The sequence below is a fragment of the Kryptolebias marmoratus genome, linkage group LG3 (genome assembly GCF_001649575.2).
Source record: "Kryptolebias marmoratus isolate JLee-2015 linkage group LG3, ASM164957v2, whole genome shotgun sequence".
Taxonomy (NCBI): Eukaryota; Metazoa; Chordata; class Actinopteri; order Cyprinodontiformes; family Rivulidae; genus Kryptolebias; species Kryptolebias marmoratus.
This window is the reverse complement of record NC_051432.1, coordinates 20,156,249-20,169,062: the sequence shown is the minus strand read 5'-3', so window position 1 is coordinate 20,169,062 and position 12,814 is coordinate 20,156,249. Positions and strand designations below refer to the sequence as shown.

The 12,814-nt window shown below is 43.6% G+C and overlaps 5 protein-coding genes across 5 annotated transcripts; 3 read left to right on the top strand and 2 right to left on the bottom strand.

Moving 5' to 3' along the window:
- Nucleotides 1–529: 529 nt before the first annotated feature.
- LOC108247219 (histone H1-like) lies at nucleotides 530–1,946 on the top strand. The gene has a single exon (XM_017435179.3). It carries the CDS (start codon nucleotides 573–575, stop codon nucleotides 1,182–1,184), a length of 612 nt encoding a protein of 203 aa, XP_017290668.1. The 5' UTR covers nucleotides 530–572; the 3' UTR covers nucleotides 1,185–1,946.
- A 62-nt stretch (nucleotides 1,947–2,008) lies between these two features.
- LOC108247215 (histone H2A-like) lies at nucleotides 2,009–2,529 on the bottom strand. The gene has a single exon (XM_017435173.3). It carries the CDS (start codon nucleotides 2,476–2,478, stop codon nucleotides 2,092–2,094), a length of 387 nt encoding a protein of 128 aa, XP_017290662.1. The 5' UTR covers nucleotides 2,479–2,529; the 3' UTR covers nucleotides 2,009–2,091.
- Nucleotides 2,530–2,837: 308 nt separating this feature from the next.
- Nucleotides 2,838–6,860, top strand: LOC108247233 (histone H3). The gene is made up of 2 exons (XM_025010333.2): nucleotides 2,838–3,199; nucleotides 6,264–6,860. The coding sequence occupies exons 1-2, from the start codon at nucleotides 2,856–2,858 to the stop codon at nucleotides 6,574–6,576; spliced, it is 657 nt and encodes a 218-aa protein (XP_024866101.2). The 5' UTR covers nucleotides 2,838–2,855; the 3' UTR covers nucleotides 6,577–6,860.
- A 651-nt stretch (nucleotides 6,861–7,511) lies between these two features.
- On the top strand, nucleotides 7,512–8,075 carry LOC108247221 (histone H2B 1/2-like). Its single transcript, XM_017435181.3, has one exon. The coding sequence runs from the start codon at nucleotides 7,514–7,516 to the stop codon at nucleotides 7,886–7,888; it is 375 nt and encodes a 124-aa protein (XP_017290670.1). The 5' UTR covers nucleotides 7,512–7,513; the 3' UTR covers nucleotides 7,889–8,075.
- A 128-nt stretch (nucleotides 8,076–8,203) lies between these two features.
- Nucleotides 8,204–12,032, bottom strand: LOC108247210 (CD209 antigen-like protein E). The gene is made up of 6 exons (XM_017435166.2): nucleotides 11,910–12,032; nucleotides 11,562–11,651; nucleotides 10,451–10,510; nucleotides 10,040–10,182; nucleotides 9,832–9,932; nucleotides 8,204–9,623 (listed from the first exon to the last, which is right to left on the bottom strand). The coding sequence occupies exons 1-6, from the start codon at nucleotides 12,022–12,024 to the stop codon at nucleotides 9,470–9,472; spliced, it is 663 nt and encodes a 220-aa protein (XP_017290655.1). The 5' UTR covers nucleotides 12,025–12,032; the 3' UTR covers nucleotides 8,204–9,469.
- Between the last annotated feature and the right edge of the window lie 782 nt (nucleotides 12,033–12,814).

The window sequence follows — 12,814 nt, the reverse complement described above, 5'->3', positions numbered from 1 at the left end:
CTTTGACAGGAAGCCTGCTGCGCAATGAGCCTCCGGCACAGCCTCCACGGCTGTGTTTGCTGCCTCCACAATCTCCACTTTTTACGGGTTAATATCTAAAAACAGGTGGCTGATTTCTATTTAGGTGTCTGGACAAACGTGTAAGTCAACGGAAAAACGTGCTTCGACTGAACTTTGTCGCGTTTGAGGTGATTTTCGGAATGAAAACAGACGGAAACCGCACCGATCATCGGTGAGATCCGCGCTGAATCTGCGGAGTTTTGAAGCTGCAGGAACAAAACGCGGACACGACCGGAGCCGAACAGGAGCCGGACACGAAGAGGAACAAGTCCGCCACCGACTCGTTCAGTGTCAGCCCCCGGAGCCGCTCCCGCACTCGTTTTTTTCCACTTTTACGCGGAGGAGAAAACACAAACACGAGCCGTCCATGTTGCACGGAGCAGGTCCCGGGCAGCGTTGAGTCTCCACGGTTCTCATGGTGTGTTTAAGTGCAGCCCGCAGCTCGGAGTTCCTCATGACTTCAGTCTGACTCTCGTCTCGTTCGAGCAGAAAGGAAGGAAAGCAGAAAAATAATGGCAGAAGTTGCTCCAGCTCCGGCTCCCGCTCCGGCCAAAGCGGCCAAGAAGAAGAGCACGAAGCCGAAGAAGGCCGGCCCCAGCGTCAGCGAGCTGATCGTGAAAACCGTGGCCGCTTCCAAGGAGCGCAACGGCGTGTCCGCCGCCGCCCTGAAGAAGGCTTTGGCCGCCGGCGGCTACGACGTGGACAAGAACAAGGCCCGCGTCAAGACCGCCATCAAGAGCCTGGTGGCCAAGGGGACCCTGGTCCAGACCAAGGGGATCGGCGCTTCCGGATCCTTCAAGATGAGCAAGAAAGTGGAAACCAAGGCCAAGAAGCCCGCCGCCAAGAAAGCCGCTCCTAAAGCCAAGAAGCCCGCCGCCAAGAAACCCGCCGCGGCCAAGAAGCCTAAGAAGGCGGCGGCAGCAGCCAAGAAGCCCGCGGCCGCCAAGAAGTCCCCTAAGAAGGTCAAGAAGCCCGCGACGGCGGCCAAGAAGCCTGCCAAGAGCCCAAAGAAGCCCGCCAAGAGCCCTAAGAAGGCGGCCAAGAAGGCGCCGGCGACCAAGAAAGCTCCAGCCAAGAAGGTGGCCAAACCTAAAGCCAAGAAGGCAGCTCCCAAGAAGAAGTGAACATGACGCTTCAACTGCGAAAAAAGGCTCTTTTAAGAGCCACCACATCCTCTAAACAGCTCCTTTATCCTCACGGTGCAAACAAACAGGACTTTAGACTTAAATGGACGTTTTGAATATTTATATCTCTATGTGGTTTTATATTATTTTTTTATACCATGTGTTTTAATAACAAAACGGATTAAATCTCTCATGTGAGTCTTTATGCTCTGGGCTAAAAACTCAGAGGCTGATTAGTTTACTTTAACATGAAATTCATGGAGTTTAATATTAATACACTTCAGTCATGAAAAATAATTATTCAGAAACCTTCAGCTGTCAGGTGAGAGGATACATTTTAATTATTCAACAGGTTTTCATGATAAAAGAGCCACATTTCCTTATGCTGATGTTATATTCACTACTAAAAAAGTGAATTATTTTTTACAGATGACAGCTATTGTGGATTGTTTATATGTTCAATCACTTTATTCAGGTAAATTTTATGAGATGAAAGATGACTTGATTTTGTACATGACAGCTTTTCTTTACAAAAATATAGGTTGATTTGATACGAAAGTGTTTAAATAAATGTTTTTAATGAGAATAGTAGTTTATTTATTATAATTATTCTTCCAGAAAATGAAAGCAGTTTCTGCAATTTTGTGACTCTTGTGATTCTTTTTGAACTATGATGATTAGTTTGTATGAAATAAAGTTTCTCTTTTCCTCTAGGTATTTACAAATCTGAGAAAAACTTTTCTAATTAAATTAATCTCATCAAATAGTATCTGCAACCATGTCAGCTCAATAAGCAAAGTGATATTATTATAATAAATTTCTTGTGTGCTGATGGAGGATCTGTGCTCTTTACGGACTGTGTGTGGCTCTTAAAAGAGCCGTTGTGGTTGTGGTTCCGGCCGGGTCTCTACTTGGCCTTGGCGGGCTTCTCGGTCTTCTTGGGCAGCAGCACCGCCTGGATGTTGGGCAGCACTCCGCCCTGAGCGATGGTCACTCCGCCCAGCAGCTTGTTGAGCTCCTCGTCGTTGCGGACGGCCAGCTGCAGGTGTCTGGGGATGATCCTAGTCTTCTTGTTGTCGCGAGCAGCGTTCCCAGCCAGCTCCAGGATCTCAGCCGTCAGGTACTCCAGCACGGCGGCCATATAGACGGGGGCGCCGGCACCAACGCGCTCGGCGTAGTTGCCCTTCCTGAGCAGCCTGTGGACGCGGCCCACCGGGAACTGCAGCCCGGCCCTGGAGGAGCGGGTCTTTGCCTTGGCTCTGGCCTTACCGCCGGTTTTGCCTCTTCCACTCATTTTTAGTTTACGGTTCTTTCTTAAGATAAACTCGAGAAAAATGTGTCGAGAGTCCGCCGAAAGCCTCCTTATATGCGGGCAGAGAGCGGCGGGACGGCCCGACGACCAACCAGAAGAGCCGGCGGCGGAGCGCGGCCCCGTTTGAATGTGAGCGGGCTCGTCGCCCGCCTGTTCCGTCCAATAAGCAGCGCGCCTTCGGGCGGGGACTCGGCGCTGCGGGCGGCGCTGAGCTCCAGGAAGAGGCGCTCACCAATCAGGAGCCTCGGCCGCCGAGCAGCGTCACCGTTTCCGCCGCAGCTCGGGCGCTTTAAGAGGCGCGGCTCTCCGCTCGCCCTGACACATTTTTCTCTTCTCTCGAGACCGAGAAAAGTAAAAGCATGGCAAGAACTAAGCAGACCGCTCGCAAGTCCACCGGAGGCAAAGCCCCCAGGAAGCAGCTGGCCACCAAAGCTGCCCGTAAGAGCGCCCCGGCCACCGGCGGCGTGAAGAAGCCTCACCGCTACAGGCCCGGGACCGTGGCTCTCAGGGAGATCCGCCGCTACCAGAAGTCCACCGAGCTGCTCATCCGTAAGTTGCCCTTCCAGCGTCTGGTCAGGGAGATCGCCCAGGACTTCAAGACCGACCTGCGCTTCCAGAGCTCGGCCGTCATGGCTCTGCAGGAGGCCAGCGAGGCTTACCTGGTCGGCCTCTTCGAGGACACCAACCTGTGCGCCATCCACGCCAAGAGGGTCACCATCATGCCCAAAGACATTCAGCTGGCCCGCCGCATCCGCGGAGAGAGAGCTTAAAGCGACCCCTGCTCCCACAACCACAACGGCTCTTTTAAGAGCCACCTCCATCTCACCTAAAGATCTTATCCTGTTCACGATTTAATTATTTTTAATTTGGTCTGTAATGGGTTAGGATGTCTAATCACTTTGAAGTATATACACACTATTGAGTCTTCAGATTCTACTGTCATTGCTATTAAAATTCAAGCAGAGCTTATCATTAAATGCTGAAGAATAAGTATGTAAGCCCCTTTTTTTTCACTTCATAGAAGACTCTGTTTATACCACCACCTGCTGTACATGAATAACTCTCCAACCTTTGATGTATACAAAACAAAACCCTAAATTATTTCTGACACTTCTGTATTAAATTGACATCCTCATATTTACAAAATGGTTACTTTTAAATAGGCATTTATTGGATTAGGTCTAATCACTTTGAAGTACATGCATAGTTTTGGTCTTTATAGTTTTGTTTTGTTTTTTCCTCTTTGGATTGATATTCAAAATACATTATTTGTTTAACTTCTGAAAGATGCAATTTTTTTTTTCCCTATAAATTTAAACATGAAATCAAAAGTACTTGTTTTTGTTTCAACAAACCAAGCACAGCGTTTATCATAATATACAAAATAAATGATTTTTTTTTTCTTGTTTAATGGTAGACTGACAGCTTCCTATCACCACCTAATCTTTCCTAATTTCTTGTTTCCTTCAAGCTGCCTCTGTTACCTGCAGCCTCTCATCTGAATTTGTACATTTCTTCTTTCATGTTCCTTTTCTTCACATCGCTCACATTTATTGATTTTCTTCTCCAGTGTGTTTAGTTTTTTTTTTTTGTCTGGATTGTTTACACACTTCCTGAGAGCATGCCTCATATTCTCAGAACTCTACACACAAATCAAGAAAAAACCAGTTGAACACTGATGTGCTCGATGTAAAACACTACAATGAATGGAAAACACAGTACAAAAAAAACCTCCAGTGTACACACTGTACATCCAGACCAACACAAAGCTGCACATACAGTGGTCTGCATCCAAAACTGAAGAATTCACTGTTTAGTTACTGTAACAAAAAACCCCCCATAACTGCTGCATCGTCTCTTCTGTTTCAGACTGGCCACAGCACCTCATCCACTTCACAATCAATGTTTTCCCTGAGCAAGCAGTGGGGAAATATCATCTGGCATGGCAAATCCAGCCATGAAAAGCATCAGCTGCTGCCTGTTGCCCTTTTATGCTAAAGCTGTGACTGCTGGTTGTGAAACTGTGTGACAGTGATGAGTCTGTGTGCACTGTAGGGCAGGAAACTTTGAATGACAGTGTGTTCCTTGTGAAAACAAGAGAACTGCACTTTCAGTGTAAAGCAGGAATCGTGCTTGTAGTTTCGCAGAATCGGTTCAGGTGGTTGGTGCATGAGTTACACGTTGTGGTCATTGTGTCTCAAGAACCAGTAATTGTGTGTAAACAATCGAGAAAAACTGTAATAAGATCAATAATTGTTTCACTGTCTTTATTTATTTCATGGCTCCTGTGATTTGCTGTCATGAAATAATCAAACTCAGTGGAGGGACTGAAGCTGATCCATTGAAATCTGTTCCTTAGGTTTGTTTGTTTGTTTGTTTGTTGTTTGTTGTGTTCAAACATGGTGGCTCCGTTCACGCAGGACATGAACGAGCTCTGAGCTGGACTTAAGAGACATTTTACACCAAGCTGGAGACGTAGAGGTTGGAGTTTGTGGTGGATAAATGAGAGCAGCTCATGGAAGCCACAGGTGTCAAATCTGCACCAAGACATGGAGCCCAGAGCAACTGGAAAGTTACAGGAAGTACTTTAACGACTCCACCACCAATATCTCGGTGTGTCGAGGAGGACCATCAGGAGACGCATGAGAGAAAGCGGTCTAAGGTATTTACAGCTAAATACCCTGTCCTCCCTCCCTTCCTGATGTCTCTACTTCTGGACCGCGTGGTGCTTGACGTCCACAGAACCCATCCAAACACGAGCTCCAAGCTCATGCTAGGACTTCTGAATGCGAGAGGTGTTCGTTTTCAAAGTAAGTTTATAAATAACATGCTGAAGCTCACTGAGCAGATCTCAGCTCAGCACACCTTAAGGGTGAAGCCCAGAGAGACCCCCCAACAATCGGGGGCCTGTAAATTTGATCTAACAAACTACGGCCCCTAAGGAGACCAGTGACCAGCAGCTTTTCACCGAACTCCAGCACGTTCTCAGTCGCTCTGACATTCTTCTGCGAGCGTAGATGATGGAAAAATGTATATAATTTATCATCGTTTTATTCACTCATTGATGTTAACTTTTTTCCTTTATTTATTATTGTTCCATGATTTTATTTTGTCAACCCTAGTTCTCCACCAGTGTTTTTGTTTGTTAATCATGTTTGTTAATCAAATCAGACAATGGGAACCTGTTGTTGGAGAAGGAAGCTGCTGCATAGCAGAGAGGCCGTCTCCCCTCGCTGCAAGTAAAACTTCAACCCGGTGTCCGTTTGTGTCTCTTCTCAGTTCCTTTTGGGTTTTTAAAGTGTCTTCAACTTGACAGTAGGTCCTGCGGTGTTTGGACTCCGACTCTGTCTGAATTGGATGAATGTGGACACCAGGGACACTTTCATGGAGACGTTCTGTCATCACCAGAAACTGTGTTCATGTCAGAGCTCTGAGGCTTAGCTGACACTGAGTCAGAGTTATTTTAGTGTTTGCTGTGGCGGCCATTTTAAACGGGGTCGACCCCAAAAGTTAATCAGATGTAGAAGTGGACCAGGTGATTACATTCTGTGAGTTTAATTCATATCCGTCCATTCTTGACATCCTGTCTATTATGACAGCAAGTCCTGTTTTGGTCACGTGGTGGGGCCAGAACAAGGAAGTTGATTTTAAAGAACCAGGGAAGAAGAACGGTAGCCCCTCCCCCATCCTCTAACACGTCCTCTGCACCGACATAAAGCCCTGTGAATTCGCAGGACCTCCTCATTTGCGTTCTATAATCGTAACAACATGTCTGGAAGAGGAAAGGGAGGTAAAGGTCTCGGTAAAGGAGGCGCCAAGCGTCACCGCAAAGTCCTCCGTGATAACATCCAGGGCATCACCAAGCCAGCCATCCGCCGCTTGGCCCGCCGCGGCGGAGTCAAGCGCATTTCGGGTCTCATCTACGAGGAGACCCGCGGTGTGTTGAAGGTCTTCCTGGAGAACGTCATCCGGGACGCCGTCACCTACACCGAGCACGCCAAGAGGAAGACTGTCACCGCCATGGATGTGGTCTACGCCCTCAAGAGACAGGGCCGAACTCTCTACGGCTTCGGAGGCTGAGCTCAGCTGCTGCTCCCCGCAAACAACAAAGGTCCTTTTCAGGGCCGCCCAACCCTCTGACAGAGCTGAGCGCCTCAATGGTTAATTATAAAGCTGATAAAAATGGATTCATGACTTTTAAATTAATGATACATTTAAACTGATAAGTCATAAAATGAAGTGTGGGTAAGGAAACACTAAAATGTCTACATATTTCACAACACTACATCAAATTTATAAATGTAGCTCATGCCCCTTGTCACAAAAGGTCCTGTGACCAAACTCGACACTAAAAGTTTTAAAAATATTGACAAACTACAGGAAGAATATATACTTGAACACCTAGTTGTAAGATACGTTTCCTGTTTCAGTCAATTTGTCTGTTTTGATGTCTTGTCTTCTTTTCCTTTGTGGTTGTTTATTTTTACTTTCAGAACGACTTTAAAAAATAAAGCTAAATGAAAAGGCACATCTTTCTGCTGTATGTTTGTTTGACTTTTTGAAGCTTCACCAGTGCTGATATTTGTACTCGGATACAACAAATATATACAATTAAATGTGGGCATTTTTGTTTAAGAAGAAAACTAGTAAACTGATCTTTTTTATCCTTTGAAAGCCATCACACCTTTTCACTTTGCATTGATTCCTATAAACTACATGTTTTTTACTTTTAGCCGCTTTGTTTTAAACTCAAAGATCTTTACTCTTTAATCCTGGATCACAGAAAAATGTTTTAGCTCAATCCTTTAATCTAGATGATTTAGACGAACAGCTGAGTCTCTCCTTCTCCTTTTCTCCTCGCTTGTTTCTCTAGTCCGCCCCTTGTTTCCATGGAAACGCCCCGTTTAACGTCTGAGCGGCTCAGCCAATCGCAGCCGGGTTACGGCGCACTCACATTAGCTCGGAGCGCCTATAAGAAAACTCGCCCCCTCCTCAGCAGAACACACCGACTCGAACCATGCCTGAACCCGCGAAGTCCGCGCCCAAGAAGGGCTCCAAGAAGGCCGTCACCAAGACCGCCGGCAAAGGAACCAAGAAGAAGAGGAAGACCAGGAGGGAGAGCTACGCCATCTACGTCTACAAGGTGCTCAAGCAGGTGCACCCCGACACCGGCATCTCCTCCAAGGCCATGAGCATCATGAACTCGTTCGTCAACGACATCTTCGAGCGCATCGCCTCCGAGGCCTCCCGCCTGGCTCATTACAACAAGCGATCCACCATCACCTCCAGGGAAATCCAGACCGCCGTGCGCCTCCTGCTGCCCGGAGAGCTGGCCAAGCACGCCGTGTCCGAGGGCACAAAGGCCGTCACCAAATACACCAGCTCCAAGTAGACTTCCTGCTCCTCGCACTGAGAAACAAAGGCTCTTTTAAGAGCCACCCACCTCCTCTACAGAGCGATCTTCTTTTAATGAGGCATTAATTATTAACTTTAGTACATGGTTTATATGTTCTTTTATTTAAGTGCAAAATTACACGGAAATGAGTATTGAATGCTAACGTGTAGTCATGAGCAGAAATAGTATTATACGGAGTTTGGCTCCATCTGCTGGTCAACCTGTAGCACTGCAGTCCTGTCATCTGTAGAGCTTGTTTTGTTTTGTCTTTAAGTGTTTACTGTGAAGGTTGAGACTTCACTGATGAACATGCAGGTTTAATAGTTTATTGGCAATAAACTCTTACAACCATTACATTTACAGCCTAATGATGTCTAAAACACACACCTAAAACAACTTTAGTTTTAGCAAAAAAAAGCAGTTTTAGTTATTCGGTTTTCCATCTCTGTTGCCAGTGCACTGCCATCAATATCACACCGGTTTCTTTGATTGGTGAGCAGTAAAGCAGAAAATTAAATATCATGTTTGAGGTGTAACAAAGTGCTAAACTAATGTGGCTCGGTGGCCATTCCGACAATTAAAATTAATATGCAAGGAGCTTTGCTAAAGGACAGAGTTGGGCTACAGGACTGCTACAGGAGAGCAGTTTACAAAGATAACAATTTGCCCCTCGTTACGGTCAAAACAACACAAATATTTATGATACATCAGCAAAGTGTAGCACAGAAATTACACAAAATTACAACATTTCTCCCATGCCTTCGATCGACGTTGTGTAGTCTTCTTAGGTAAGACTTTGAATCTTAAATCCACAAGTGGGGGAAAAGGCCATTAATATGTCATCTTTAAGATTTAGTGGAGAACATACATAAGAAGGAACTTTATTGTTTGTGTAAACTGATAGGGGAACAAATTATATGTAATTCTAAACAACAGATTTTTTTGTTGTCTCGTATTATATTTATATTTTAAAATGTATTTTTCTTTCTTCTGCTGAGTCAGCCTGACATTAGAAATGTGATTAAAACTAAACTAGTAAGCAGAGTAAGTTAGAGCACCTTTATGATGCCATATTAGATAAGATGAAGAAAGATTCAGTAGATTGTCACAGAGCTCCAGATGTTTGGGACAGATTAAAAACACTTCGGGACGATCTTTACTGTGAATTACAGCTCAGTCATGTTGGAAAAAAAACGGAAACAGAAACACAAGTAATTCAATCTACTGTGTGGAAAACTATGAGTGTTTCGGTCAAATAAGCTGTGATAAATACCAAAAAACATCTAATAAACCTCTGATGGAAAGGAAAGACGTTTTCTTTCTAGGAACGATTGATTTTTAGGTGCGTGAAAGAGGAAGAAAAATCATGTGCGGATTTGTTAAGAAACAGAAAACCAGATATTTTATATTCTAAAATATCGTTTTCTTTCTTCTGCTGAGTCCGCCTGACGTTAGAAGTGTGATTAAAACTAAACTAGGTGAGCAGAATAAGATAGAGCACCTTTAAAATGCCATATTTATCTAATGACTGACAAAATCCAAAGTTTCCTCCACAGATAAAGTGAGGTTTATGGCCTTTCATTTGATTTTTTGGGTCACATTTTTTTCACAGATCCAAAAGTTTTCAGCGCTGCACAGTCTGTCATTCCAGCTGTCTTCCTTTTTAAACCTTATTTCCACACAGTATTCGTTATCGCCTGCAAGAGCATTAGGTTCTCCAGGGCCCCAGTAACTGAAATGGAAGAAAAAAAAATCACAAATTAAATAACAAATACAACAGAAAACTTTTAATAAAGAGCTCAGCTTGACACACCTTTATGTTCAGCTAAACAGAGAACAAGTTTAGATCAGATCAGTAAAATATTCATTGCATTAATATTAGAGTATAAGATTATTCCATAAACCAATTGGCTTTAAGGTGCCAAAATAAGGAAAATAACCTTTTGGTCAAAGGAGTCCCATCCACCCATGTCCACTGACGAGTGATCGTCTCGTTTCTTAGTCCAATCCACGTGAGCCTCTGAAACTGTCTTGTCAAGTCCTTATCAACAAAATAAAGGAAGGAATTGAGACAGTTTTGCATCTGTTATAATTTACACCTTCTTGTTTAATGATGCTGTTTCACAGAGTTGGATGAAAGCCCTCTACCTGTTCTTCTTTGGTGTTAATAATCACCAGATCTGCGTCTCTTTGCAGACAGTCGTCTCGACTCGCCTGCCAGGATTTTTCGGTGGTAGAAATGTAATAGAAACTTGGATGTAAATACACCCATCCTTGTTGAAAATACTGATCTGCCGCAAAGAAAAAAGGAGAAAAAAACATCTTAATATTTCAAATAAACTTACACTTAAAGTTTTCAACAAAACAAGAAAGTTAATATGTTATCTCTTTGCTTAGAGGGTCTATATGTCAGGTTGTAGAAGATATTTTGTGCTATAAATCATGTTATAAAGATTTATTTTTAATAGTTATCTGACAGGATTTGTGCAGTACCAGGTTAGAACCTAAATGTTTAGATAAAAGGTGAAATTTAACACATTTTCTCACCCTCCTACTTACCATATAGTCTTCTCAACTTGTCGATCTCTACCGTCACATCTTTGTCGGATGTCTGAGTGTCTGAAAAAGCAGAAACACTTTTCAACCACGCTTGTATGCGTTACTCCTTCGAGGGATTATAGTCCTGAAATTCAAGTGGGTGTTTAATGCAGGAAGTTACAAATATGATAGCTGAGCTAAGCAGAAAGTTCCAAGAAAGAACCCAAATGTGGACAGACCGATGATGCAAGAAATGGTTTCTAATCAACAAAACTGAGCTGAACTCGAGGAGTGAGGAGACAATGGTGAAATGAAAGCCTGAAGAAAGAGTCTAAGGATTACCAAACAACACCTGATGTGGCAAAAGAGCAGGAAGACAAAAAGAAGAAGAAACTGACTTCACAAGATAAAACAGGAAGTGAGGGTGACCAAACAGAGCTGAAGTAATTAACATCAAAACAACCTGAACTTAAACCGCAACCTGCAACAAAATGTGGCACAATCCAGCTGCGTGTGGGACTCAAAGCAGATTTTAACCTTTTTATTTCATAAATATATTTTAAAAATCTGGCATAGATTGCAAAACTCAAAAAACAAAACAAAAAAAACTATAAAGTTAGATGATTTTACAGCAACGTTTTGAGTTATTCTGCTTCTGTGGAGGACAGCTGTGGATCAGTGGTTAGAGCCACAGCTGCCTCTTTGGAGTCGTCCTCCAACGAGAGAGCCAGAGGTTCGATTCCTGGAAGTTGAAGTGTCCCTGGGCGAGACACTGAATGCCTCACTGCCTCCGATGTGCCCCGTTGGTGTATGAATGGAGTTTAAAGCCCCGATTAGACTCTGCAGAATGATTCATTCATTCATTCGTGCTGTTTATAAAATCGTTCAAAAACCAACCTCATTTAAAGCAATCTATTGTTGTTGTTTCTATAATTTCATGTGGACTCTGACATTGAGCTGAATCTCTCTACAGTAAATGTTAGAGTTAATGTTGTCAATGTGAACGGCTCTTTAGATCTTACAGTTTGATAAAGAAACCTGATAAAACCAAACAGGGAGGATAAGGGTTAGAGTTAGTTGCATCTCTGATACATGTTCTTATTTCCACAGCAGTAAAACCACAGCTACTCACGCAGAACAAGACGTAAAGTAATGTTGGCCGCAGCTTGTAGGACACACAGGAGTCCAAAACTAACAGCAACCACTCTGATCAGCTTTTCCCCTGGATGAAGAAAACACAAACAGAAAGAAATGAACCGTTCTGTTCTCTCCTGGGTGCCAACTAAAACCTGACAAACTCACAAAGGTGACATATTTATACTCTTTACTCAGTAAAGGTGTGGGAGAACGTTCAAGAACCAGAACATAAATGTTGTTTGAGGTTAATCATCAGGCTGATTTATGCGTGACGTGATCAGACAGATGTTTTTAAATGATCTAATTATCAGCTTTACAGATAAAGAGAGAGTAACTGTCTTACCTGCAGCAGGACGCAGCTCAGAACGTTTTCCAGAACCGTTTCTGGTTGATCCATCAGGTTGATTTACATAATCCATGCTGATCTCAGCTTGCTCTCTATGAACAACTCTCACCATCTTAACCTCGAAAGNTATTTGATACCTATTGCACCTGAACACCGAAGCAAATTCCTAGTCTGGGAACCCTGTTCATTGACAATGGCAATAAAACTGATTCTGATTCTGATTGTTTTGTCCTGACTTGAAGATCTCTAATGGAGGGGAAGAGGATTACAGGTGAGTGAATCGAGAGAGCGAACAGGTAGAGCGAGGCCTGAGCTGAATTGTCCTTTCTTAGATTCTGTAATGTGGGTTGTATTTTGTGGTTGGGAGGAGGCGGCAGACATATTCAGTACGGTCAAAAACTCACGACCACAATGGTACTCGGAATTTCACAGAGCTTGTCCTTTAATGAAATGCACTCTTCACCAACCTTACAAGGTCCGGGTAAACAGCTGCTGTCTTACTATATATGAAGCAAGCAGTGTTCCTACCATAACGTCACTTTAAGTTAGGGAGATAAAAATATAAAGTCCGCCTCAGTTAATGTGTCCATCTGCAAGCACGCTTCTCCCACAACTCTCTACAGAGGGCAGTGGCACATATTTGTAACACCACTAAACGTTAATTTAGGCTGTCTTAAAGAGACACCACACAATTACGACAGTTACAATTCAGAGGTTGTTGAGGTAAGGATTTTCACCTGCAATTCTCTTCCTTCACCTCACCCGAGTTGGTTGATGGAAAGAGACCGGAAGGAGACAATACCTTAAATTTAAATATTTATTTTACCAAAAGCAGAGAGAAAACAGGTTATTACAAAGATAAAACCAAATGCATTTGGGAGACAATCCTCAAATAAAATGTG

What these genes read in the sequence shown, in the direction of transcription:
- LOC108247219 (XM_017435179.3), top strand. Translation starts at nt 573, where the DNA reads ATGGCAGAAGTTGCTCCAGCTCCGGCTCCCGCTCCGGCCAAAGCGGCC.
- LOC108247215 (XM_017435173.3), bottom strand. Translation starts at nt 2,478, where the DNA reads ATGAGTGGAAGAGGCAAAACCGGCGGTAAGGCCAGAGCCAAGGCAAAG.
- LOC108247233 (XM_025010333.2), top strand. Translation starts at nt 2,856, where the DNA reads ATGGCAAGAACTAAGCAGACCGCTCGCAAGTCCACCGGAGGCAAAGCC. An exon ending in AACCTGTGCGCCATCCACGC is followed by an intron (nt 3,200 to 6,263) that starts CAAGAGGGTCAC and finishes TAATCGTAACAA; the next exon opens with CATGTCTGGAAGAGGAAAGG.
- LOC108247221 (XM_017435181.3), top strand. Translation starts at nt 7,514, where the DNA reads ATGCCTGAACCCGCGAAGTCCGCGCCCAAGAAGGGCTCCAAGAAGGCC.
- LOC108247210 (XM_017435166.2), bottom strand. Translation starts at nt 12,024, where the DNA reads ATGGTGAGAGTTGTTCATAGAGAGCAAGCTGAGATCAGCATGGATTAT. An exon ending in TGAGCTGCGTCCTGCTGCAG is followed by an intron (nt 11,652 to 11,909) that starts GTAAGACAGTTA and finishes TTCTTCATCCAG; the next exon opens with GGGAAAAGCTGATCAGAGTG. An exon ending in TACTTTACGTCTTGTTCTGC is followed by an intron (nt 10,511 to 11,561) that starts GTGAGTAGCTGT and finishes CTGCTTTTTCAG; the next exon opens with ACACTCAGACATCCGACAAA.